The 26,093-nt window shown below is 50.7% G+C and overlaps 1 protein-coding gene across 1 annotated transcript in view; it reads left to right on the top strand.

Moving 5' to 3' along the window:
- phf21b (PHD finger protein 21B) overlaps positions 1–26,093 on the top strand; it is a gene marked incomplete at both ends in the record, with an annotated part of 99,787 nt that overhangs the window by 55,986 nt on the left and 17,708 nt on the right. Inside the window, 2 exons of the mRNA XM_080537941.1 lie at positions 9,109–9,369; positions 22,583–22,675. Of these exons, the coding sequence (XP_080394067.1) occupies positions 9,109–9,369; positions 22,583–22,675 (354 nt within the window). The remainder of the gene's footprint in view (positions 1–9,108; positions 9,370–22,582; positions 22,676–26,093) is intronic.

Below are 26,093 nucleotides of genomic sequence, written 5' to 3'. Positions count from 1 at the left end.
GCCATTATAAGACAGACAATAATACTAATAACACGACACAGGCTTATATTATATTAGAGCGTAATACATCAGCCGTTGTTTATCTCTGGCATCAAGGCTATCGGCTCCATTGCACACATCTTAGATCTATGAAGTTTTTTTTTTTTTTTTTTACTAGTGAGGGTGTTGACAAGGAGATGGGGACGAGGATGACATAACATTATGTTCTCAAGGGTACAGTTTCTCATCACAGATCGCCATATCGTCACGATGACGCTGCTGTTCCCGTTTGCTTTTAGAATAATCGGTTCAATGATCGGACGCGCGTTCTCTCTCGGGCAATTGCGTTCCGAATGGTTATCGTATAAGTTATCTTTCGATGGGGTTGCTCTTTGGCCTCCCGCGCTCGACGGGCGCTAAATTAATTGAAAAACGAGCGAACCTCTCTCAGATGAGGTGACATGATATGAAAGGTCAGTCATCAAAGGGGGTGTTGGACTGTTTACCGCTGAAGCGTACCGTAGAGGGTTACACGAGGCTCATTAACAGGACACTGTTTTGATAGCAAGCCACTGCTTCTGATAAGAGAGGCCACTGAAAAAAAACAAAGCAGCAACAACAACAACGCCGCCTTGCCTAGTCATTCAGATTGCAATCACAACACCCTCCCGTCTTTGTTTTCGCTCCATTAACCACCACCGCGGCCCTCCGGTCCTGGAAGTCTCATGTCTCACATCCTGTTGTTTTCATTCACTTCCCTTTTGGTCTTCTCTCCTTTCGCCAGGTCACGTGAGTGTGAGTGTGTGTGTGTGTGTGTGTGTGTGTGTGTGTGTGTGTGTGTATGTGTGTATGTGTGTGTGTGTGTCTACAGTACCAGTCAAAAGTTTGGACACACTTTCCCATCCAATTGAATGGGGAAGTGTGTCCAAACTTTTGACTGGTACTGTATGTGTGTGTGTGTGTGTGTGTGTGTGTGCGAATGCCCCCCCCACACAGAAGATGCCCTGGCATGGCCACAGCAGCTTGGTTCTTATCAACAAGGGCACACAGGAGAGCCTGGCCAGCTGCCCAGAGTCTGGCAACCAGGCGTCCAACAGCACACACACACACACACACACACACACACACACACACACACACACACACACACACACACACACACACACACAACATGGAGCATGGAGCACCACGGAGACCCCGGGCCCACCCCTGATAATCCCTGCCCCCCCCCCCCCCCCCCCCTCCCACCCCCCTTCAGATGGCTACGCAACTGGAGAGAGAGGGTGGCTTGGCCATAGAAATAGAACGAGTAGAACAGACTCTCGGACCGTGACAATTTGGCTAGGACGATGGCCGACCGTAATCAATAACTGCCATGATCATTGTGCGTAGAACACAGAGTATGAGACGCTCACGGGAAAAAGAGTGTCCTTACCAATGAAAAGGGGCGGCAGGTAGCCTAGAAGTTAAAGAGGCAGGCTAGCAATCGGAAGGTCGCTGGTTCTATCCCCGCCTCAGGAGGGAGCTGCATGTGAGCTGGTGACTGGAGGGTTGCTGGCATCCTATCTAAGGTGCCTTCCACTGCCGTTGTGCCGTTGAGCAAGGCTCTTAACTTCCTAATTGCTCCAGGGGCGCTGACTATGGCTGACCCTGTGCCTAGAGCAAAAAATACACTTTGTTGTACTCTGTGCAAATGACAAAAGGTTGAATCGAATCTAATCTAAACAAAAGGTAAACGTAGTATTAAGTGGATGGACTTGGCGTGACGAAAAGTGGTCGTTTTAGTTGTTGTTGTTGTTGTGGATGTGCTGGTCTCTTTCTCAGTCTCTCCTCCGCTAGACCCTCTCTGTCCTCTCAGTGTGGGCTGGCTCTGAGCACGCCGCCGCCCTTCAGCTCAACGCATCAGGGTACAGTAATACCGGCCCGTGTATCACGCTTGGCCTGCAAGAAGGTGACTCGTTCCAGTGATGAGGGTCGCTCGCTCTCTCTTCACTTCAATGGGAACCTCTCCCGGGTTTCAATTAACCTACCTCTCTCCCCCGGCGTGAGGCAGCGCCGCGGTGTGTGTGTGTGTGTGTGTGTGTCTCTCTCTCTCACCTCCCGTCTCGGCCACCTCCTCCCCTCACTCCTGGTGAGTGAGCAAGTCTCTCGGTGTATAATCTCCTTAGCTCACCCAACACACAAAAACACACACATATACACACACACACACACACACACACACACACACACACACCTTTGAGCTCAACGGGCTGTCGACGCCGCTTTGATGTCACTCCCGACTCGGTAGAGTGAATCATCGTCGTTCAACTGAAAGATCTGGAGCGGAGCCGCGTGTCCGGCCGGTCGTCAGGCGTCTGAAGGAGGATGAAAGGTGTGTGTGTGTGACGCCGACGGACCGCTGATGAAAGGGAAACAACCCGGGAATGTGGGTCTGAATGTCCCTCACGGACCGAGGCGTCTGGACCAAGATGCTTGGTGCGGACCCATCCCCCTCCAAACGCCACCGGCGCCCTCGCACGTGTTCCTTCCTTTTCCTGTCTGGGAACTATTCGCCAGGCCCGGGATGCGGTCGCCTGATTGGTCACCTGATCCACACTGCTGTCTCTGAGCTCCTCTAATGACAGAGCTCTGTGAAGAGAAGCCAATGGCTAGCTGTCTCACTGGGCCAGGAGGAGCCAATAGTTAGCTGTCTTACTGAGCCAGGAGTAGCCAATGGTTAGCTGTCTTACGGCCAAGCTCCACCATGGCCATCGAGCGTCGCGTCAGCGTTGCGTCTTATGTGCGTTGCGTCCGAAATTGGGATCAAATGCATTGTAATCAATGAAAGGTGCTCCACCTGCTGCGTTGCGTCAGCGTTGCGTTGCGTCAGCGTTGCGTCCGATGGCTGCGTCCAAAGTAGACATTCAAAAAAGTTTGATTTTTGACGGTGGACGCAGACGTCACAATGAGACCAATTGTATATTTGCCCCACGTGGGGCGTGAGATGTATATTTACAATTGTAGTTGTTGGTTATAATTGTATAGCCTATTGGTTGTTTTCTGGTGTTGTTTTATTGTTTTGCTCTGTTTGTAGTGCACTTGATATTATGATATATATTAGAATTTTTTTTATCAGCTGTTAAATCACCACAGCGGTTAATAGAGATAATACCAGATTGAAAATGCTTGTAGCCAACTACTCAGCTATTGCGAATTGCTATTCACGCGAGTCAGCTGTCAATCACCACAGGTGCTTGAAAGTTTGTTGCAGGAATGGACGACGAACGGCTGATCCTTGAGGTCGAAAAATATTATTTTTTATATGCGACTAGTTGTTGCTGTTGATATGTAACTAGATTTATGGTTAAGGATAGGGTTAGATTTAAGGTTAGGGCAAGGTTTAGGATTAGTGGTTAGTTAGTTGAAATTTTGTTGACAGTTAGTTGAACATCTACTGAACTAACAACTATCTATTTGGGAATATGTAGATAAAATATTACCCTGATTGGAAAATGTTCTGTATGATGTTGTTATTGTTGTGGACATATTGCAGTCAAGGGTGAAATTACTCCCGTATACAACAAATGCCAGTGGAGCCAGAGTAGAACGTTGACGTTGACGCAACGCTGACGCAACGCTGACGCAACGCAGCAGGTGGAGCTTGGACAACGGGAAGTTGACGCAACGCCGATGGCGAGTTGACGCAACGCAGCAGGTGGAGCTTGGCCGTTACTGCTCTCTGTTCTCCCCCACAAGGACACCTGGCTGCAGCCTGCATGCTGATTGGTCAGGGTGGACGTGTGGAGATTAGGGTCACAAAGTTTCCACAGGGGTATGGTTTATTCGGTAGGTCTATCACGCGCACGCACGCACGCACGCACGCACGCACGCACGCACGCACGCACGCACGCACACACGCACACACACACACACACACACTCAGAAACAAACATGCCTGACATGCACACAGAAGCAAACACGCACGCACACACACAAAAACAGCTCTATATGTTACTATAACCACCATAATGACAGCTTACTTCAAGGAAGTCCAGTCATCTTTATTTGCGCTGCCGCTTCGGTAAACAGCCCAGCGGATGACCCCGGGCATCGTTCCCCAGGGCCTCCTCGGTGTTGACCAACACATAACCCAGCCAGGGTCGGGAATAAAACAGGCTTTATCTTGGCAGGCGGCGGGGGGGGGAAAAAATAACAGAAGCTTTCAACTCATTACAGCGCACTCATTATAAAAGATGACAAGCGAGCCTACGCAATTACAGCCGTCGCAGACACCGAACCACCGCCGATGCCTTTCACGTTGGTGTTTTCCTTTGCACCCTGTGTACATTAGCCTGGGCCTCTCTCTCTCTGTCTGAAAATCCATACCCAAGGGCCTGTAATGGCATAATATGTGCAATTAAGGCTTCCCTTAGAGGCACTTGTGTGATCTCGGGTGAGAGGGACAACGGGGCTTGGCAGGCAGCCCAACTTACAAGGGCTGTGACACCCCCCCCAACCGACGCAGAGGCTGTGTGTGTGTGACACCCCCCAACCGACGCAGAGGCTGTGTGTGTGTGACACCCCCCAACACAGAGGCTGTGTGTGTGACACCCCCCAACACAGAGGCTGTGTGTGTGACACCCCCCAACACAGAGGCTGTGTGTGTGACACCCCCCAACACAGAGGCTGTGCGTGTGACACCCCCCAACACAGAGGCTGTGTGTGTGACACCCCCCAACACAGAGGCTGTGTGTGTGACACCCCCCAACACAGAGGCTGTGTGTGTGACACCCCCCAACACAGAGGCTGTGTGTGTGACACCCCCCAACACAGAGGCTGTGTGTGTGACACCCCCCAACACAGAGGCTGTGTGTGTGTGACACCCCCCAACACAGAGGCTGTGTGTGTGTGACACCCCCCAACACAGAGGCTGTGTGTGTGACACCCCCCAACACAGAGGCTGTGTGTGTGTGACACCCCCCAACACAGAGGCTGTGTGTGTGTGACACCCCCCAACACAGAGGCTGTGTGTGTGACACCCCCCAACACAGAGTCTCACACTCCCCCACACAGAGGCTGGGAGGATGTTTTTTAAACTGTCAATGCTCTTCGTTTCTTCGTTGCTCTGTTCTTTCCCCTTCTCCTCTTCGCTCACACACACACACACACACACACACACACACACACACAGCCACACACACAGCCACACACACAGCCCTTATTTGATGTGGAGCTCTCTCTTCCCCGGGACTCGTACTAGCGTGGAGGGGATGGTACATGTACTGTACTGCAGTAACTGTTAACTGTGTTGTCTTGACCTGGACGTGGGAGGCTGGCTGGTTGGCTGGCTGACTTGTTAGCTGGCTGGATGGCTGAATGACTGGTTAGCTGGCTGGCTGGCTGGCTGGCTGGCTGGCTGGCTGGCTGGCTGGTTAGTTGGCTGGCTGGCTGGTTAGTTGGCTGGCTGGCTGGCTAGCTGGTGCCTCCTTGTTTACTAACCTGTCACACGGGGGAGTTTGGGTCGAATTCTCCACCTGCCTTGTTTTTGTTGTCATTCTCCCCTCCCCTCCCCTCCCCTCTCTCTTTCTGTATAGAGTGGGGAGGAGGTTGAGTGTGTGTATGGGGAGGGGGGGGGGGGGGGGTCCTCTCCTCTTCTCTACTCTGTGAAAGGGTTTAAATTGGGTGACCTTTGGAACAATCAGAGGTGCCCTGGGTTGAACAAATGGCGGCCCGTAGGCCCAGAGGCAGGCTGGTTCTGAGCCTGCCTGTGGATTACATTGATCCCTGAAACAATGGGGCCTGACGCACTCTCATTGTGGGGGAATTAATAAATAACAACTTTCAAATGAAGTTCCCCAGTTCACTCCAGGGTGGAAATGGAGGGGTGGGGAGAGAGGGGGGGGGGGGGTGCTGGGGGCAGGATTTCATATGCTTTTAGAGCCTTTTATTAGTCCCTACAATGACCGCGAGGCCATTTGCACAATTCTGATAGACTTTGCCCCCCATTCGACAACCCGCCACCCCTCCATGGCTTTCTATGTACACCTCTCTCACAGGCACAAACCCCTGACTCTAAATCTGGGTTAATTCACTTCTCAGACACACGACTACGTTTTGTAGGAGCCTAAAGTAGCTGGAAAGACAGACAACAACATTAACAATCTATCAGGGTTTTCTGTCACTTGTGTTAGTAAGCCAGGTTAATGCATCAATACTGTCGTTGTTTATCATAAACACACTAGAGATATAGACACAATCCTTGAGGGAAGAAGCGGAAAAAAGTGCTGACTTTGTGGAGGGTAATGGACTTGCGGGGTAAGAGCTTCCTCCGGTAAGAACTTCCTCCTTGCCGGCTCAGATAAGGCTCACGGATTCATTGTGAGTGTGTGTGTGTAGGCCTGTGTGTGTGTGTGTGTGTGTGTGTGTGTGTGTGTGTGTTTGTGTGTGTGTTCAACAGAAAGTCTGTCATTGAAATGTGACAGGAGTTGGTCTTTTGTTCCCCAAGTCGGCAAGGTCGTTTTTTCAGTTTATTTCAGATTATGAAAGTGCAGATTGCTAGCTTTCAAATGACGTGTAGGCCTATATCTGCATAGGCCTACTGTAGTTCAAGAAGATATGCTAATTTGAATGTGGGTACATCTCAAACCAAATAGCTGAATCAAAACAGGCTGTGCTCCATTGCGGTAGCTAGCTAGCCAGCTAGCAGCTAACAACAAAGAACATCGCTATGTAACATCTGCATGTTAATAACATCACAACATGCTGATAGAACATGAACATGCTAAAAACACATAAGTACACATAACTAGATGATCACACTGTCCATGCTTTTGAACAGTCCTAAAAAGTTTGTTTACAAGACATACCAACACTCACAAGTACAAAGCAGGGCGGCAGACGATACTGTGAATCGAAAACAAGTATTTAGTGATCCTAAAACTGTTGTTTGATATACTGAGTGGGCTCTTCAACACTTCAACTTTCATAATATGAACCCCCCCACCCCCCCCCAGAAAACCACATTTAAAAAGCAACAACAACCTTTTTTGTAATTTCACGGTACCCGACTTGTCCCATTTCACCACCCCCTGTCACATATGGATAAGGACAGAGAACCCCCACAACTGTTAGCTTCCTCTTAAGAAGTGCAATGTCACAAACACAAAAACCTAATTCAATGAAGAACTTATCTTTCGGGTTGTGGACATTTTGAAACAAGGAACTAAAACAGGAAGATTAGCTTGGTGAGCATTTTCCTGATTCTGCTGAAATCTATTTTTTGCTACTATTGTTATTTCCATGAATCCACCCTGCACCAAAGATGGCGAAGATAGGATGGCGAAGAAAGAGAGTGTGAGAGAGGGAGAGAGAGAGAGAGAATGAAAGAGAGCACCCTGGTGTGCATCTGAAACATTCCCCTTCTTGTTCGACATGCTGATTAGAGTGGATTTGGACACAAAGCGAGAATTTAGTTTCCACGGAGACCCTCCCCCCCCCCCCCCATGCATAACCCCCCCCCCCCCGCTCCCCCCTCCTGATCCCATAAATTCACCGTGCCCTGTTCAATCCCCTCGTTCCCTCTTCAGAAACACAGAGAGGCAGGCTCCAGTCGAGGCCTGGGCTACTTGATTAGGCATGCAGAGGCCCAGCAGCGGCCCACTAAATTAATCTCCCCTCCTCCCCTCCACTTCTGCCTGGCCTGTGAATGCAGGCCCCTACTCTCTGTCTGGGTAATTTGGAGTTTACCAGGCTAGGAGACCGGGACTGTTCCATTCCTCTCCCACACACAATTACTATCCCCAGTATGCTAGTAATAGAAATACTTCTGACTAATTTCGTTTTGAGTGAGATACAAAATGTAAAATACTGTAGGAAACGGGCGAGGGGGGAAACCAATTCAGTGAAACTGTATTTCCGTGTGTTTTTTTTTTTTCAAGCAATGACTCACCCCTACCTTTTTCGGTAGTTCGTCATTTGGCGCTGTTTATCTGAATGTTTTTCCCTACTTGTGACATCCTTACAACGAACAAGGACATCATCTAAAAGACCTCTTTACCGAGGGCCCCGCTGCCTGCGGGTGGACGACCTTGGATGGGGGTTTAAAGAATGAGGGGAAAAAAAATTCTTTCTTTCGCCAGAGCACAGCTGAGAATAAAAGCCCCTTTTCCCCCCTCTCCTCTCCTCTCTCTTCGCCTCTCCTCCCCTCCCCCCAAACCCCTGTATGTACTCCATAGAAAAAACCCATAAAAGGCAGGGTCGAAAATAAGGAGAGGACAGTGAAATGGAATATTAAATATTTAAACTGCCTTCTTCTTTTCAGTTGGGTGAGGCTGAGCAGGGAGGGAAAGCGAGATGTACTTATCTCTGCGTTTGGAAGATGTCTTTTTCTTCACTGAGCGAAGGGGGTGAGGGGGGGTGCTGGGAGGGGTGTGTGTGTGAGTGTGTGTGTGTGTGTGAGTGGCATGTTGAGGCCAGTCTGGACTGCCCTGTGGGACTGTGCATCAGTGTGTGACACAGGGCGTTCTCACTACCTGAGTCGGACTGACTCCAGCCACAGCCACAGCCACAGCCACAGCCTCGTCCTGGAAACGGCCGACATCGTCACGTTTCCCTCTCGCTCCGCTTTGATTGGTGGACTCGCATCAGCTGGGCATGTTTTATTTAAGGACCAAGGTCTGAAAACTGCACTGAAAAGTTAATGGAGTTAATGACCTGTAGCAAACCACTGAATATCAATATGAAACGCTCTGAGTTATAATTCCAAGGTCAACGCTACTCTGTCTTATTTATTCCCTTCTTATCGCCGTTTCTAATCAGAATGCCCTCTCTCCCCCTCCCCCCACAACCTTTCTCTCTCTCTCACTCCCTCTCTCTCTCTCTCTCTCTCTCTCTCTCTCTCTCTCTCTCTCTCTCTCTCTCTCTCTCTCTCTCTCTCTCTCTCTCTCTCTCTCTCTCTCTCTCCCTCTCTCCCTCTCTCCCTCTCTCCCTCTCTCTCTCTCTCCCTCTCTCACTCTCTCCCCCCCCCCTCCCTCCCTCTCCCTCCCTCTCCCTCCCTCTCTCCCTCCCTCTCCCTCCCTCTCTCCCCCCCTCTCCCTCCCTCTCTCCCACCCTCTCCCTCCCCCCCCTCTCTCTCTCTGTGTGTGACAGAAGCTGGCGGTAAGAAGTTGTCCTTTGGGTCCGGCCAAGCCCCTCTCCCTCATCAAGCCTCCCAGCCAGAGCATAGCCATCTCAGTGGTGCCGGCGAAGGCTCCCGTTGCCATGGTGACCGCACACATTAACGGACAAAAGGCGGCGGGCTCCGAGCTGCTGCAGACGTCCCCCATCAACCTCCAAACGGCGAGCCGAGTGGCGGGGAGCACGGCGGTCCACCCCTTCAGCAGGAGGGCCGGCGAACTGCCACACGCCCAGGTTAGTAGTGCACACTACTACTGCTGGCACACTACACTCAGTAACACAAACACTTACAGGTAGCACACTAATGCTACAATGTAACACAAACACTAACAGGTAGCACACTACTGCTAGCATTCTCAAAGTAACACAAACACTTACAAGGTAGCGCACTAATGCTAGAATGTAACACAAACACTAACAGGTAGCACACTACTGCTAGCATTCTCAAAGTAACACAAACACTTACAAGGTAGCACTTTAATGCTAGCATACTCAGTAACACAAACACTTACAGGTAGCACACCAATGCTAGCATACTCAAAGTAACACAAACACTTACAGGTAGCACACTACGTACTGCTAGAATGTAACACAAACACTTACAGGTAGCACTTTAATGCTAGCATTCTCAGAGTAACACCAATACTCCCAGACAAGACGCTGTACTTCTGCTAGAATACAGTATACTGTCTGTTCATCCCCCCAAGTAAACATTGGTGACTAGAGCTGAAGTTGAACTGTAAAGAGAGAGTATATGACAGCAGACCGCTGGAGCATGCGGTATGGCATCCAGCACGACCTTCATTTCAGAGTTACCTTCCTCCCATCCCCCATTCCATCCTGAAAACACAGCCCCCCCCCCCCCACACACACACACACGCACACCATACCCCACTGTCACTTACTTATGAGCATGGGAGATTTCGATCAGACTTACAAACCTTTTGTAACACTCCCCCCCCCACCTCCCCTCGCTGTCAAACTCCAGGAGCCACCCCCCCCCCCCCCCCCCTCCATCCCTCCATCCACGCTCGGCATTCACCGCCATAAACGGCGGCGGGGGCAGGATTAGGGCGTCACGCAGCACACAGCCTTCACACCGGCCCCTGCATCGTTACAGTAATTGCTTGGCCGCACACAGAGAGGACATATACTATAGACCGTCGCCCGTCGAGCGAGGGTCTCGCCCCTATCATATGGTTCTACACGGCTACGACGGCGTCCGCGTGCAGTCGGTGACGGACATTTCTCATGAGCGTTCCAATATTTTTCCTTTCGGCGTTTCATTCAGCATTCCATTTGCACCGCCGAATTCATTCCTTTTTTTTGGGGTTGTTTTTTTGCTTGTTGTCGTTGCCTTTTTCCAACCAGACCACACGTCACTTATGTGATTTGAGCTGGGGTTGATTCCATAGTAGACTTTATTCTCTGCAGCGGCAGGGTTCGGAGTATGTACAGTACATGTCGTTGGTATTGACAGCGGGGTTCGGGGGGGGGGGGGGGGGGGCAGAAGAGGGTAGAAAGCAGAGAAATGGGCTGCCATGCTCCATCAATGTGTCACTTAAGAGAGAGAGAGGCAGGGCCCCTGTCGAAAAGGGGAATCATTTCGACTATTTTTCTCCCTCTCTCTCTCTCCATCCATCCCTCTCTCTCTCTCCCTCCCTCTCTCCCCACCATCCCTCTCTCTCTCCATCCCCCCCTCTCTGATCTGCTGTCAGGCGGAGTGCCGGGGACACGGGGGTCAGGAGCAGGGGTTGTTTTACAGCTCTTTATGGCTGTATTGTTAGTGGGGAGAAGAAAAGGAGGAGAGGAGGAGAGGAGGAGTGGGGTTCTCTCTCCCCACAGCTGCCTGCCCGGTTGGTCGGTTGGTTGCAGGGGCTAATAAAGGGCCTGCACATTGTTTTTCCTGTCTTCCGAACACCAATCAAACGCAAGAGTCAAAGGGGGGAGAGCCAATCAGAGGTTGTTTTGTTGGCATGTGGACTATGGAGTGAGAGCGGATGGGTGGGGGTGGAGGGGGGTGTAGCAGGTTCCTCTCTCTCAGACCACCTGGCCACTCATTTAGAGATCGATAATGAGGTGTAATTGGATTGCAGCTCTGCATGGGCGAACACATTATAGGCACATTGTTTCAGAGCAGTAGCACTTTAGTGACTCTGAGTGCTTTACGACAGGCTGTTTTGGGGCCGTGATGCTCTGGGGGGTTTTGTCGAAACAGCAGGTCGGTCGGTTGGTTGGCTGGTACTACTAGTTCTTGAAAATGGTCGGTCAGATCAGATGTTGCCGACGACGACAACCCAGTCTGGTGTGTTTTCTTTCGAGTTATTCGTAAGAGAGACACTTTTTTTAAGACGCATTTTTGATCAAGGAAGAATTGGGATAGTTTGTTAGTTTGTCGTTGCTGAAAACCAACTAGTTCGTTAGCGATACTGTGATGTGGTAAAATGAGGTTGCGTACCGCTACATGGATGTTGTTTACGGTTTCATTAGGACTTCATCAAAGGGTAGCAGGCATAACGCCAGTCATTTTAAATGCAGAATCTAAAGATTCCTAGCTTTAGGTAATGATGCTGCTTACACACATCATTTGTCCTTTCATGATTACACGGTGAGGGACATTAACACTTCAGAAAGTCTAACCCATCCAAAAATAGACGGCCTCTGACTTAAAATGGAAAACTAATTGCCGCATTTTCCACACATGAAAAAGTTGGGTAAACATCTTAAGACATCTTTTCCGCCCGCTCCAGAAACTCACACGCGGGACGTACTTTGTTGATGATTGAGTATGGCTCACAGCGGGGTAGAGAAGGTTTGACATACTTGTAAAGGTATGATGACCAAGCGTGTTTTACAAACAGACTCGCTAAGCCACGGATATCCTCACACACGGAAGCATCCGGCACTAATAATTGTAGATGTGCTACAGTCCAACTCGCTGAGTGCAGCAAGAAGAAGAAAAAAACACTTGTTTCGTAGGAACCGGGAGAATCTTTTTGAAAGAGTATTTCTGCGTCGACAGCAATCCTGCCTCTTACTTTGTGGTCTCCCTCCACCCTGCCAGTTTCCTAAAGAGCTGTTTTTCCTCTTTAAACAAGAGCCAGGGTCACCTCTCCTCTCCTCTCCTCCCAGCCTGGTCAGAGCCCAGGCAGAAGAGCTGGATAGCAATCACTGTTCTGAATTGGGGAACTGGTACCCTTCCTAATACGTGCTACATAATACATCTATCTATCTATCTATCTATCTATCTATCTATCTAGCTATGTACCACTACAGCAAACACACACCCAGCCAGTACTAGGCCTATATCATCCAGTACTAGTTAAGTTGCCCCTATACATGTGTGGTAAAGCAGTAATGACTATAGTTACAACATTGCATTGACGTGTTAACGTTGCATACAGTAGTAATTGCTTTGTAAAGTTCAGATATTTCTCGATTCTCATGTTACTAGAATAATTACAGTTGTATTACAGGTATAGAGCCACTTAATGCAGAGTGTTATGCAATATCATATCATAGGCCTACGTAATTATTCCTGTGGGCCGGCTGTGGGGCTGATGAAGGGCAGTGTGTGTGTGTGTGTGTGTGTGTGTGCGTGTGTGTGTGTGTGTGTGCGTGTGTGTGTTGGGGTATTCTTCCGTGGCCGTACGCACTCAGTCAGGTCTTGGACTCAGTCAGTCAGTCAGCGCATGTGTGTGTCTGTGTGTGTGGGTGGTGAGCTGGGGAAGGGTGGGGGGGGAGGGGGGTTGGCGGTGCCCTCCAGGGAATGAGTCAAACTGCTAGCCTGGCAGGAAATGAAGGAGATGGGCAGCGTGCCCGCGCTCCGGCCCCACCAGGGACAGTGGCCCGGTACTACACTGACAGAAGCATTTACCAACATGGGTGTGTGTGCGTGTGTGTGTGTGTATGAGTGAGTGTGTGTGTGTGTGAGTGACTGAGTGTGTGAGCGTGTGAGCATGAGTGTGTGTGTGTGTGTGTGTGTGTGTGTGTGTGTGTGCACACTTCAATCTGACAGCTAGCTCTAATGGGTTTCCTCTACTGTACACAGGGAGTTTAAGGCTAATTAAATAGCAGGGCAGACACAGGGGGTAACGGTGGCGGGGGAGGGGGGAGGGGGGGGTGAAGGCCTGGGTACCTGTTGTCTTCACATCCTTCCTGGAATCCTCTCTTTGAACAGAGTATGGATGAAATGAGCATTATCACTTCATTCTCAGAGGAGTAGCATTAAAACATGCATAGGGAATGTTATTTATACTGTACAATTATACTGCATACTGGATTTGACTACTTGCAGCTAATGTACACTCACTGAACACTTGATTAGGAACACTTATATTATAGGCCTACTAATACTGGGTAGGGTAGGGCCTCCCTTTGCTCTCAAAACGGCCTCAATTCTTCCTGCCTTCGTTGATTCCACAAGATGTCGGAAACATTCCTTTGAGATTCTGGTCGATGGTGACATGATGACATCACAAGTCCTGTCCTTTCAATTTGTTCAGGTGCACTTTCGAACTGTGAATCTCTCCGTTCTACCACATCCTAAAGGTGTTCTATTAGATTCAGATCCGGTGACTGGGGAGGCCACTGGAGAACACTGAACTCCAACTGAACTTACACTGCTTCGTGACACGGCCGTGCATTGTCGAGCTGGAAGTAGCCATTAGAAGATGGGTACATTGTGGCCATGAAGGGATGCGCATGGTCAGCAACAATACTCAAATAGGCTGTGGCACTCAAGCGATGATTGATTGGTCTTAACGGGCCCAAAGCGTGCCAAAAAACATTCCCCACATCATTACACCACCTCCACCAGATTGGACTATTGACAAACGGGTGTTCCTAATAAAGTGTTCGGTGAGTGTATATATTTGTACAGTATATATACTGTATATAGATAAAGAGATATAGATATAGACGTTTGTGTGTGTGTGTGTGTGTGTGTGTCAGGCCATCTGTTGCCATCATTTTTCACAGAAAAGAACACGATTTATTCCAAAATGAATTTGATCAATTCCTAGTTTCTATACGGAGAACAGTTGTTGCGTTTCCTCGGGGAGAACGTTGCCTCTCCCCTTCCCCCCCACCCTCATCTGATTTATCTCCTCTATTGCATCATCACATTACACTGCAATATCCATATTTCACTGGCGGTAGCTTCAGCACTGTGTATGAATGAAATTAAAAGCTACATGGAGAAGATGGAGTGTGTGTGTAAGCATGCGCGCTGGAACCCGACAGGACAGTTTGGCCATGCACAGTGCCCTCTAGTGGTGCTGGGGGGGAATAGAAGAAGCAGGGAAATGTGTGTGTGTTTGTGTGTGTTGGGGGGGGAGCTGTGTGTGTCTGTGTGTGTGTGTGTGTGTGTGTGTGTGTGTATCCTTTTGAGCTGTAATAATGATCTCCATGGAATACATCAGAGTAGTTTGATCTTCGTACTCTCCCGAAGAGAGAGTGTGTGTGAGGCTCTACGTGTTTTGTTCATACTGTGTTCATATTGTGTTCCTATTTTCCTACATCCACTAGGAATTAGGAATATCCCGTATTTGAAGACGCTCTTGTATAATACTGTATAATTTCCTACTGATATGAGAGAAAACAGAATGTCATGTAAACATGTTTTCTTTGCCGTAATCAATCTATCACAAAAGGATAGCTTTTCGCTACGCTCACACGCGTGCGTGCGTACACACACACACACACACACACACACACACACACACACACACACACAGTGGCTACTATTCTATATTCCCCCCCCACAGTATTTCCTCTTAGTTGCCTTTGATCACGCTCGTCCCACAGTGTGTGTTTTAAGAGACATAATGACACCTTGGCCTCCATGCAGACGCGTCACAGAGGGCCTCGCAATCAGGAGCCGTGGCGTCTAGCACCAGAGATCCATGGGGTTGGCAGGGCCCTGCGTACGCCTTCAAACACGCTGTTTATGTCTCCTGCTGGTCATCATTAACGTACACACACACACACACAAACACACACAGACACACGCAGGCACGTAGACACACACACACACACACACACACACACACACACACACACACACGCACACACAGGCAGGCACATAGACACAGACACGCACGCGCATACAGGCATGCACTCACTCACTCACTCACTCGCACGCATAATACACACACACACACACACACACAATTAGAGCAGGCGATCACATACAAAGTGGGGATAATCTCTGCAATTACACATCCGAGGCACCGCGGGGACCGCTGTTTGTGTGACAACAGGAAGTGCCTGCGGCAGGGGCCCTATTTGAGCGCCGCGCAGGACGTCAGCACTGGGGGGAGAGGACGTGGAGGTGGAGGGGACGAGGACGAAGACAGTCATAACATGACCTCCTGTCCCACAGAGCACGGAGGGTGTCAGGTCAGGGGGGGGTCAGGTCGTGGGGGGGGGTTGTTGAGAAAGACTCGGTGAACATGTCTGGATCCGGTACTGGTAGTGGTACTGTTCTAGTGGTACTGTTCTAGTGGTCCAGTACTGTTCTAGTGGTTCTGTTCTAGTGGTACTGTTCTAGTGGTACTGTCCTAGTGGTTCTGTCCTAGTGGTTCTGTCCTAGTGGTTCTGTTCTAGTGGTTCTGTCCTAGTGGTTCTGTCCTAGTGGTTCTGTTCTAGTGGTTCTGTTCTAGTGGTACTGTCCTAGTGGTTCTGTCCTAGTGGTACGGTTCTAGTGGTTCTGTCCTAGTGGTTCTGTTCTAGTGGTTCTGTTCTGTTCTAGTGGTACTGTCCTAGTGGTACTGTCCTAGTGGTACTGTCCTAGTGGTACTGTTCTAGTGGTTCTGTTCTGTTCTAGTGATTCTGTTCTAGTGGTTCTGTTCTAGTGGTACTGTCCTAGTGGTTCTGTTCTAGTGGTACTGTCCTAGTGGTACTGTTCTAGTGGTACTGTTCTAGTGGTACTGTCCTAGTGGTTCTGTTCTAGTGGTACTGTCCTAGTGGTACGGTTCTAGTGGTTCTGTCCTAGTGGTACTGTTCTAGTGGTACGGTTCTAGTGGTTCTGTCCTAGTGGTACTGTCCTAGTGGTACTGTTCTAGTGGTTCTGTCCTAGTGGTACGGTTCTAGTGGTACTGTTCTAGTGGTACTGTTCTAGTGGTACTGTCCTAGTGGTTCTGTTCTAGTGGTACTGTTCTAGTGGTACGGTTCTAGTGGTTCTGTCCTAGTGGTACTGTCCTAGTGGTACTGTTCTAGTGGTACTGTCCTAGTGGTACTGTTCTAGTGGTACTGTTCTAGTGGTACTGTCCTAGTGGTTCTGTTCTAGTGGTACTGTCCTAGTGGTTCTGTTCTAGTGGTTCTGTCCTAGTGGTACGGTTCTAGTGGTTCTGTTCTAGTGGTTCTGTTCTAGTGGTTCTGTCCTAGTGGTACTGTCCTAGTGGTACTGTCCTAGTGGTTCTGTTCTGTCCTAGTGGTTCTGTTCTAGTGGTTCTGTTCTAGTGGTTCTGTACGGTACCGTGTGGAGGTCTCCCCAGGAGAAAGCTGACAGGACTTCATCCATTTGAGTGATTTTTGAAAAAGCGGGCGGTTTAAGGTAGCGAGTTAATCACAGCTTGGCACCGCAACAGAAAACAACAAGGCCATGAAGAGAATGGGGGAATGCGCTGGAAGCCTTTTTCATCCTGAGAGAAAGATAAACCCGTGGCGAAAAAAAAGAAAAAAAAGAAAAGAGGAAAGAGCCCTCTCTCACACAGATGAAACATGTCTGTGGCAGCTCAGCTCAACTCCCTCCCTCCATCCCTCTCTCCCTCTCAGCTCCTCTCTCCCTCTATCCCTCTCTCACTCTCTCCCTCTCTCTCTCTCTCTCTCTCCCTCCATCCCTCTCTCTCTCCCTCTCCCTCTCCCTCTCCCTCTCCCTCTCTCTCTCTCTCTCTCTCCCTCTCCCTCTCCCTCTCTTGCTGTGTGTGCATTTCCCTGCCTTCCTCTCTGCTCCTTGTTGTGAGTAACAGTGATGACAGGACAAACGATAACAAACACAGACTCAGGGTAGGAGACAAACTGCCGGCCCAGGCTAAGCTGAGGAGGAAATTCTTCTCTACCCATTCTCCCTCTCTCCCTCCCTTTCTCTCCCTCTCTATCTCTCCAGTGTGTTTTCTATAGGAAATAATAAAACAGCCTACCTTTTGTGTTTTGGGGGTTTTCTGGTAAACAACATTATTGTGTATTGAGTTCTGTGACACGACAGAGTGTTAGAATGGGGGAAGAGTCATGAATGTAACAGGCTGTTTCCCTCAGAGTATGCGCATGTCACCCCCCCCCCCCCACAGCCCTCCCAAAAAAAGAAAGAAAACCACCCCAGAGAACTTGGTAAAACCCACAAACTCATTCAGGAAACGGCCGCAGGGCGTGTTGTCATTGTGCTGTCCCCCCACTGTGTTCTACCCCCCTCCGGGCTCCTCCGCCGTGTGGATCTCAGGCCCAGTACATTAGGGGGGAACAAGCGGGTCTCTCTCTCGGTTCTGTTGGGTGTCTTTACAAGTGTCCAACTGCCAACCAAGCCCCCTGTGTGGAGAGCAGAATGTGTGTGTGCTGAAAAGGGCCCCCCCCTCTCTCTCTCCCTCTCTGTTTTATTAAACGGATACAAATCTGGTAAGTACTGAGTGTACAGAAGCCACTTCTTCAAACCGAGGTTAAAAAAACCTGACATCTCCTCAAGGTGTTCTCTCTCTCTCTCCCCCCCTCTCCCTCTCTCTCTCTCCCCCCCTCTCCCTCTCTCTCTCTCCCTCTCTCTGTCTCCCACCCTCTCTCTCTCTCTCTCTCTCTCTCTCTCTCTCTCTCTCTCTCTCTCTCTAGAGGCACAGGGACAGAGGGTGATGAAAGAGAAGCTTTAAACATTGGGTAGTTGTATGTTCCTCCCCCTCTCTCTCTCTCGCCCCCCCTCCCCCTCTTCTCTCTCTCTCTACCTCTAACAGTCAGTTTATCTCTGTGTGTTCCGTCTCTATCTGACAGTTTATCTCTAATGGGTCTGTGATGCTGGGCCCGGCAGGTGGCCGTCCTACGGGCCTCCAGCGCACGCCGCTCCAGACACCGCCACACTAAAAAAGACAAATCTTAAAATGTCAAAATGACCCCCCACCCACCCTCTCTCTCTCTCTCACTGCTTATTAGGGGGATAGGGGAGATGTGGGGGGAGGGGGGAGAATGATTTCAGGGTTCGGCACTGCAATCGCTTCTGCTGAGCGGTAGCTAGTGCTGCTAAGGACTATCTTGAGTATGTGGAAAAACAAGAGAGAAAAAAGAAAAAACCCTCCACGCACACACACACACACACACACACACACACACACACACACACACACACACACACACACACACACACACACACACACAATCTCTCTCTCTCACACACACTCACAATCTCTCTCTCTCTCACACACACACACGCACACACACACACACACACACAAACACACACACACACACACACACACACACACACGTCTCGTTGGAAATAGCGAGTCCAAGGTTGCAGCGTTCACACTCAAGACGAGGCCTAAAGTGAAGGTGCTTGGGTTTTAGAAAAGAGGCAGCAATTACGAAAATGAATGCCCTGGCAGTGCAAGAATTTTCATCTTGGTTGTTGCCATGGGAACAGGCCTTGGCCAACCCCTCCCTCCCCCCCCCCCCCCCATCCCTTTCACTCTGCTTCTCTGTAGCACAATGAAACCAAGGGATTTTACAACAGAAAGAAGAAGAAGAAGAAGAAGAAGAAGGGGGGGGGAAGAAAAAAAGGACTGGTTGTTGGGTTGTGGCTCTAAAAAAAACGGGGGAGGCAGAAACTTTACCCCCCCCCCCCCCCTCCCACTGTCCCTTTTTTTTTAGCATGTGTGAGAGGAGAGAGGGAGGAGAGAGGCTTAGTCAAAGCTGCTTCAGCTGAGGAGACGGAGGGGGGTGGAGTTAGGGGGGGGGGGGTATTAAGAGAAGAGAAAACACCACATTTGTAAACAACTCTACCCCCTACCCCACTCAAACCCACCATCAAGGACATCTCATCCTTCCATCTCCTCTGCCTTTGGAACAAAACGTGTCCACCCCAGATAACAGTATCATCACCCTGTTGTAAGCTATGTCCTCAGTAACATGTCAGAAAATAGAGCATAATAGTAAAACATTGTGACATTATTGTTCTAGAAATATGCATTCAAAAGGTCACAAGAACAAGCTGTTGAAACAGTAGAGAAGCTATTTTATTTGGTTGTTGTTTTTGTTGTCGTTGTTTTGTCCATAAGAGGCTTGTTCATTCCGCTGTGGTTCAGCTCTGTCTGTTTGTGCTGTTATTAATAATCACATCTACCACCACGTTTGACCTTGGAGACGTCCAGACGGTCTGCTGATATACGCTTTTGATAGCGGGACATTACTCTGTAAATATGACTGTCTCATAATCCTCCGATCTATCTCCTTCTGGACCCCCACAATACTAGGACAGGGAAAGGGAGGGAGGGAGAGGAGAGAGGAGAGGAGAGAGGAGAGAATGAGAATGAAAAGAGAGCGCCCTGCTGTGCGTCTGAAAGATCCCCCCTTCGTGAGAGAGAGAGAGAAACGCTATCGCCTCGTATTGACAATGTTGTAAATCCACATGGGTCCTGCATTTACAATTCTACCTGCCAATGTTGTTGCTTTCGCTAACAGTGGCTCATCACACGTCTGCAGCAGGGCCCTGTGTTAGCTTTACAGAGGACGACTGGAGAAGCGTTTGAAGGGGTTTGATGTTTCTACAACTTAAGTGTATGTGTATGTGCGTAGCGTGTTAGTGTGTGGCGTGCGTAGGGTAGTGATTATGTCCGTGTGTAGTGTGTGGTGATTATGTGTGCCGTGCGTGAGTGCGCGTGCGCGTGCTCGCGCGTCGGCAAAGAGGGAATTGGCCCCCGAACATCAAGTAGCTTACAGCTGTAACATGAGAAGGTTCCGGGGGCCTTGCCAACGCGCCGCCGCTTCTGCCGACAGCTTTTTTTTTAAAAGCCCTCTTGTTAGGGAAGAGAAAAGGGGGTTTGGGTTCTGTGGTTTTTGATCTTGTGAGACGGGAGCATGTTCATTAGGGTGGGGGGGGCGGGGGGGACGACAACAGATTTCTAACGAGAGCTTTGAAAACATACGAGAACCCGAGCAACACACACTGAAATTGTTCACACGGTGAGCGTCTAGGTGGGCTTTAATTAGTCCAATCGTCCTGCTGCACCCAGCCGAACCGAATATAATGAGAGCAGAGTCTGAGACCCCTAACACACACACACACACGTGCGCGCACACACACACACACACACACACACACACACACACACACACACACACACACACACACACACACACACACACACACACACATGGAAATCAAGCATGGGGAATATAATACCTGCTTCCGCTTGGAGGAACAAGCTGAATTTTTAGCAGCAGGCCACTGATATAATGCGAGAAGACAAATGAAAGGTTGAAAAAGGTCAGGCGATGCTTATACTACTCGTGTCTAGCGTATTAATAGAGAGGTAATTATTAGGCTAAGAAATGGATTGCTGGTACGCCCACCCACCCCTCAGATCCCCACATCCCCCCCCCCTACACCACCACCCCCCCTGCTCCTTCTCTCCTCTCAAAAAGTCTTCCAACTCTCCTAGATCATTAGAACCAGAGGAAACCCGCAGAGAGGAACGCCCCCCCCCCCTCCCCCCCCTGTGTTTCCGGAGCCTTCCTTAGGCGTCCATTCCACAGTTCTTAGAACCCTTTAGGGATCGAGACCACGTCGACCTTTGTGACCCATCTCTGGAACATACATTTTTTGTAAAGGTTCTTTTTCTGGGATTATCTTTGCTATTTTTAATTTCTCATTGGACCGAGAGAGTCAGAGAAAGTCAGGAGGAGGAGAGGGTACCAGTACGTCTGCAGGGTACAGGCCGGATTCTAACCCTTGCCAACACGGTGGGCGGTACAGTACGCGTGTGCTGTAGGCCGCGGTGCTGGTCCACTGGACCCCCCGTTTCTGGAACATTCTAAGAAACCTGTCGATAAATGATTCAAACCTGTACGTCACGTACGCCGAACAACATGCCACAGCTGTATCCGTGTGTCTGTGGCAGACGGGGCAGAGGTGTGATACAGTCGTGCGGTCCTCCTCGGTCGACGGTGGTCTTCTGTACACTTCTGTGGTTGTGGTTTCCCCTCTGGGACTCCTGTGTTTCTCCCCCCCCCCCCTCTGGGGTTGAGTCAAGGTGCTACCTCACGCAGAGAGACCCCCCGCTGCCTCCGAGCAGGGCGTCGTGTACCGGGGTACGGAGACAAAAGAGTCCCCTGTGTCACGCGCCGCCCGCACGGTGAAAAAAGGGGCCTAGAGAAACAGAACAGAGGGTTTTAAACAATAGAGCGTTTTGGGCTACGCCGCCTTCCTCTCTGCCCCCCCCCCCCCACACACACACCCCACCCCACCCCCCCTCCCCGTCCTTGAGATGAGAAGAGGGCCTCTCTCTCACGCCGCCGCTACCCTTCCTCCAGCTGCTCAAGGTGAACACTTCCTGTGAGGAAGTCACAGGGAAAAAAAAAAGAGTGCGAAGGGATTGAGTGAGAGAGAGAGAGAGAGACAGAAAGAGACAGAAAGACACAGAGAGAGACAGAGAGAGAGAGAAAGAGACAGAGAGAGAGATGGGAGACAGAGAGAGAGAGGGAGAGACATAGAGAGAGGGAGAGAGAGAGGGAAAGAGAGAGGGAGAGACAGAGAGAGGGAGAGAGAGAGTGAGAGAGACATAGAGAGAGAGAGAGAGAGAGAGAGAGAGAGAGAGAGAGAGAAAGAGAGAGTGAGAGAGAGAGAGAGAGACTTCATACACTCACAGGATAGGGCAGTGGTCCTTGTATCTGTATTGAGAGAGAGAGATTCACCTGTTTCACCCTTCTCTATTCATCCGGCGTCTCTCTCCTTTTGCGCGTTTGAACGAAACTGGACTCGTTCACCAATGTTCGTTCATGTGTTCATTAATGGGTTTTGGTTCATTCAGTCATGTAACCGTCAAAGTGGCTGCACAAGAGGAATAGCCATATATATAATGACTACACAGCAGTAATGGAGATCTGATGGACAAATCACATTAGCAGCATTCACTATCCTACCAACCGACACAGACATCGGGGTACAAGTCCATCCACTCAAAAGGTTGTTTTTTTAATAAGACAGTGCTTTTAGTTGCTGTACTCCAGAGTTGAATGTTAACCAAATTGGCCTCTTGTTCGGTTTCTTTAACGGTTTTCTGCTTCCCAGACTATTAAAATGATTGGTTTTATGAACCTCATAGCAGCTCCACCTCAGAAGCATAACAACAATGAGAGGACACAGACAGTGCCACGCAATACTGTGAGACTGGATAACTAAACTCTCTCTCTCTCTCTCTCTCTCTCTCTCTCTCTCTCTCTCTCTCTGTATCTCCCTCTCTCTCTCTCTCAGATGCTGGGAACCCTCACAGCAGTGCCCATTAAGGTGCCTCAGGTCAGCTCTCTGCACCGGCTGGCAGGACAAGTGCCCACTGTGCTACCTCAGGTACCCAGCAACACAACAACAACACAGCAGCAACAACACCAACAACACAGCAGCAACAACACCAACAACACAACAACACAGCAGCAACAACAACACAACGACAACAACACCAACACAACAACAACACAATAACAACAACAACAAAAACACAACGACAACACAACACCACCACCAACAACAACAACAACAACAACAACACTAACAACAACAACAACACAACAACAACAACGACACTAACAACAACAACACAGCAACAACAACAACACAACAACAACAACACTAACAACAACACGACAACACCACTAACAACAACACAACAACACTAACAACAACAACAACGGTGTGTATCTTTTCCCTTGTAACAAGTGAGAGCTCTGCACGTTTTCACTTTGAGAGTTTAACAGGGGAGGTTTGAAATCTATTTACTTCCATCTGGTCAATCCATGACACATACAGTCTCCAATCATCACCATTTTGCGAGGTCTGTGTTTACTTCCGAAAAAAGAAAAGTCTCATACCGCGTTAAGACGTCAGACAAGAGTTTTGACACTCCAATTCACTCCGAGAGCAGGGGACTTTGGGAGTTGTCAGAGTCGACTCAAAATTGGGCAATTTGGAACATCAGCATGGATCAGGGGCGTTCAAATCTCGACTTAAGAGATCGTTTTGGAAAATGTGATTTTCTTTGTGTCTGAAGCTAAATTCCCTGTACGAGGCATTATTGCTGTTCGAAAAAACAAAAAAAGAGAGCCCTAAGACACAAAAGGGGACATCCTGTTCGGCTGGCTGCTGATTGGCTGTAATCCTCCCCACCCCCCACCAGGGCTGGAGCCCCCCCCTGCCACCACCCGGCATGTAGCATGTCCGCTAAACCCCCCAGAAGAGGGAAATCATGCAAGCCAAACAAAAACAAACTGAGCCTCGCTGGTCTAATCACAACGGCTTTTTCGGCCGCCCCGCAAAGTCACAAGACTGCTTGCTGTAGCAAATCTGAGAGATCATCCTGTAAGTCTCTCGGTTAAGATGTGGGAGAGGGCTTTTCCTCCCAGAGTGGGGTTGGGGGTGGGGATGGGCTGTACTGGCTTTACTGGGCTACTTTACATCCCTGTTTTATTGCGGTTTCATCCGTTTTTTTTGTTCCTGGATCAATGGAACCGTCGTGGATGGGGAGAGCTGTTGCTAATCAGTGGTGTGGTTTTAATGCTCTGGAGGAGGAGGAGGAAGAGGAGGAAGAGTGCACGGCGTAGAGCCCGGCTGAGGCGTGCAGTGGGCGAAGCGTCCACCGGGTGGCGCCACACACCATTACAAACCCCCCCCCCACCCCACCCCCTTTGCTCCCTCCACTCATACACTCAGTAAGTTACAGTGGGTCAGATTGAAGGGGGGGTGGTTACAGTGGGTCAGAGTGGAGGGGGGGGGGTTACAGTGGGTCAGAGTGGAGGGGGGGGGTGTGGGTGGTTACAGTGGGTCAGAGTGGAGGGGGGGGTTACAGTGGGTCAGAGTGGAGGGGGGGGGTTACAGTGGGTCAGAGTGGAGGGGGGGGGTTACAGTGGGTCAGAGTGGAGGGGGGGGTTACAGTGGGTTAGAGTGGAGGGGGGGGTTACAGTGGGTTAGAGTGGAGGGGGGGGTTACAGTGGGTCAGAGTGGAGGGGGGGGTTACAGTGGGTTAGAGTGGAGGGGGGGGGGGGTTACAGTGGGTCAGAGTGGAGGGGGGGGTTACAGTGGGTCAGAGTGGAGGGGGGGGGTTACAGTGGGTCAGAGTGGAGGGGGGGTTACAGTGGGTCAGAGTGGAGGGGGGGGGTTACAGTGGGTCAGAGTGGAGGGGGGGGGTTACAGTGGGTTAGAGTGGAGGGGGGGGTTACAGTGGGTTAGAGGGGAGGGGGGGGTTACAGTGGGTCAGAGTGGAGGGGGGGGTGGTTACAGTGGGTTAGAGTGGAGGGGGGGGTTACAGTGGGTTAGAGTGGAGGGGGGGGTTACAGTGGGTTAGAGTGGAGGGGGGGGTTACAGTGGGTTAGAGTGGAGGGGGGGGGGTTACAGTGGGTCAGAGTGGAGGGGGGGGGTTACAGTGGGTTAGAGTGGAGGGGGGGGGTTACAGTGGGTTAGAGTGGAGGGGGGGTGGTTACAGTGGGTCAGAGTGGAGGGGGGGGGGGGTTACAGTGGGTCAGAGTGGAGGGGGGGGTTACAGTGGGTTAGAGTGGAGGGGGGGGGGTTACAGTGGGTTAGAGTGGAGGGGGGGTTACAGTGGGTTAGAGTGGAGGGGGGGGTTACAGTGGGTTAGAGTGGAGGGGGGGGGTTACAGTGGGTTAGAGTGGAGGGGGGGGGGTTACAGTGGGTTAGAGTGGAGGGGGGGGGTTACAGTGGGTCAGAGTGGAGGGGGGGGTTACAGTGGGTTAGAGTGGAGGGGGGGGTGGTTACAGTGGGTTAGAGTGGAGGGGGGGGGTTACAGTGGGTCAGAGTGGAGGGGGGGGTTACAGTGGGTTAGAGTGGAGGGGGGGGGTTACAGTGGGTTAGAGTGGAGGGGGGGGGGTTACAGTGGGTTAGAGTGGAGGGGGGGGGTTACAGTGGGTCAGAGTGGAGGGGGGGGTTACAGTGGGTTAGAGTGGAGGGGGGGGTGGTTACAGTGGGTTAGAGTGGAGGGGGGGGTTACAGTGGGTTAGAGTGGAGGGGGGGGTTACAGTGGGTTAGAGTGGAGGGGGGGGTTACAGTGGGTTAGAGTGGAGGGGGGGGGTTACAGTGGGTTAGAGTGGAGGGGGGGGGTTACAGTGGGTCAGAGTGGAGGGGGGGGGGTTACAGTGGGTTAGAGTGGAGGGGGGGGGGGTTACAGTGGGTTAGAGTGGAGGGGGGGGGGTTACAGTGGGTTAGAGTGGAGGGGGGGGGTTACAGTGGGTTAGAGTGGAGGGGGGGGTTACAGTGGGTTAGAGTGGAGGGGGGGGGTTACAGTGGGTTAGAGTGGAGGGGGGGGTTACAGTGGGTTAGAGTGGAGGGGGGGGTGGTTACAGTGGGTTAGAGTGGAGGGGGGGGTTACAGTGGGTTAGAGTGGAGGGGGGGGGTGGTTACAGTGGGTTAGAGTGGAGGGGGGGGGTTACAGTGGGTTAGAGTGGAGGGGGGGGTTACAGTGGGTTAGAGTGGAGGGGGGGGGGTTACAGTGGGTTAGAGTGGAGGGGGGGGTTACAGTGGGTTAGAGTGGAGGGGGGGGGTTACAGTGGGTTAGAGTGGAGGGGGGGGTGGTTACAGTGGGTTAGAGTGGAGGGGGGGGGTTACAGTGGGTTAGAGTGGAGGGGGGGGGGGTTACAGTGGGTTAGAGTGGAGGGGGGGGGGTTACAGTGGGTTAGAGTGGAGGGGGGGGTGGTTACAGTGGGTTAGAGTGGAGGGGGGGGGTTACAGTGGGTTAGAGTGGAGGGGGGGGGGGTTACAGTGG

The sequence above is a fragment of the Nansenia antarctica genome, assembly GCF_963989245.1.
Source record: "Nansenia antarctica genome assembly, chromosome: 8".
NCBI classification, from domain to species: domain Eukaryota; kingdom Metazoa; phylum Chordata; class Actinopteri; order Argentiniformes; family Microstomatidae; genus Nansenia; species Nansenia antarctica.
This window is presented reverse-complemented; position numbering and strand designations above follow the sequence as displayed.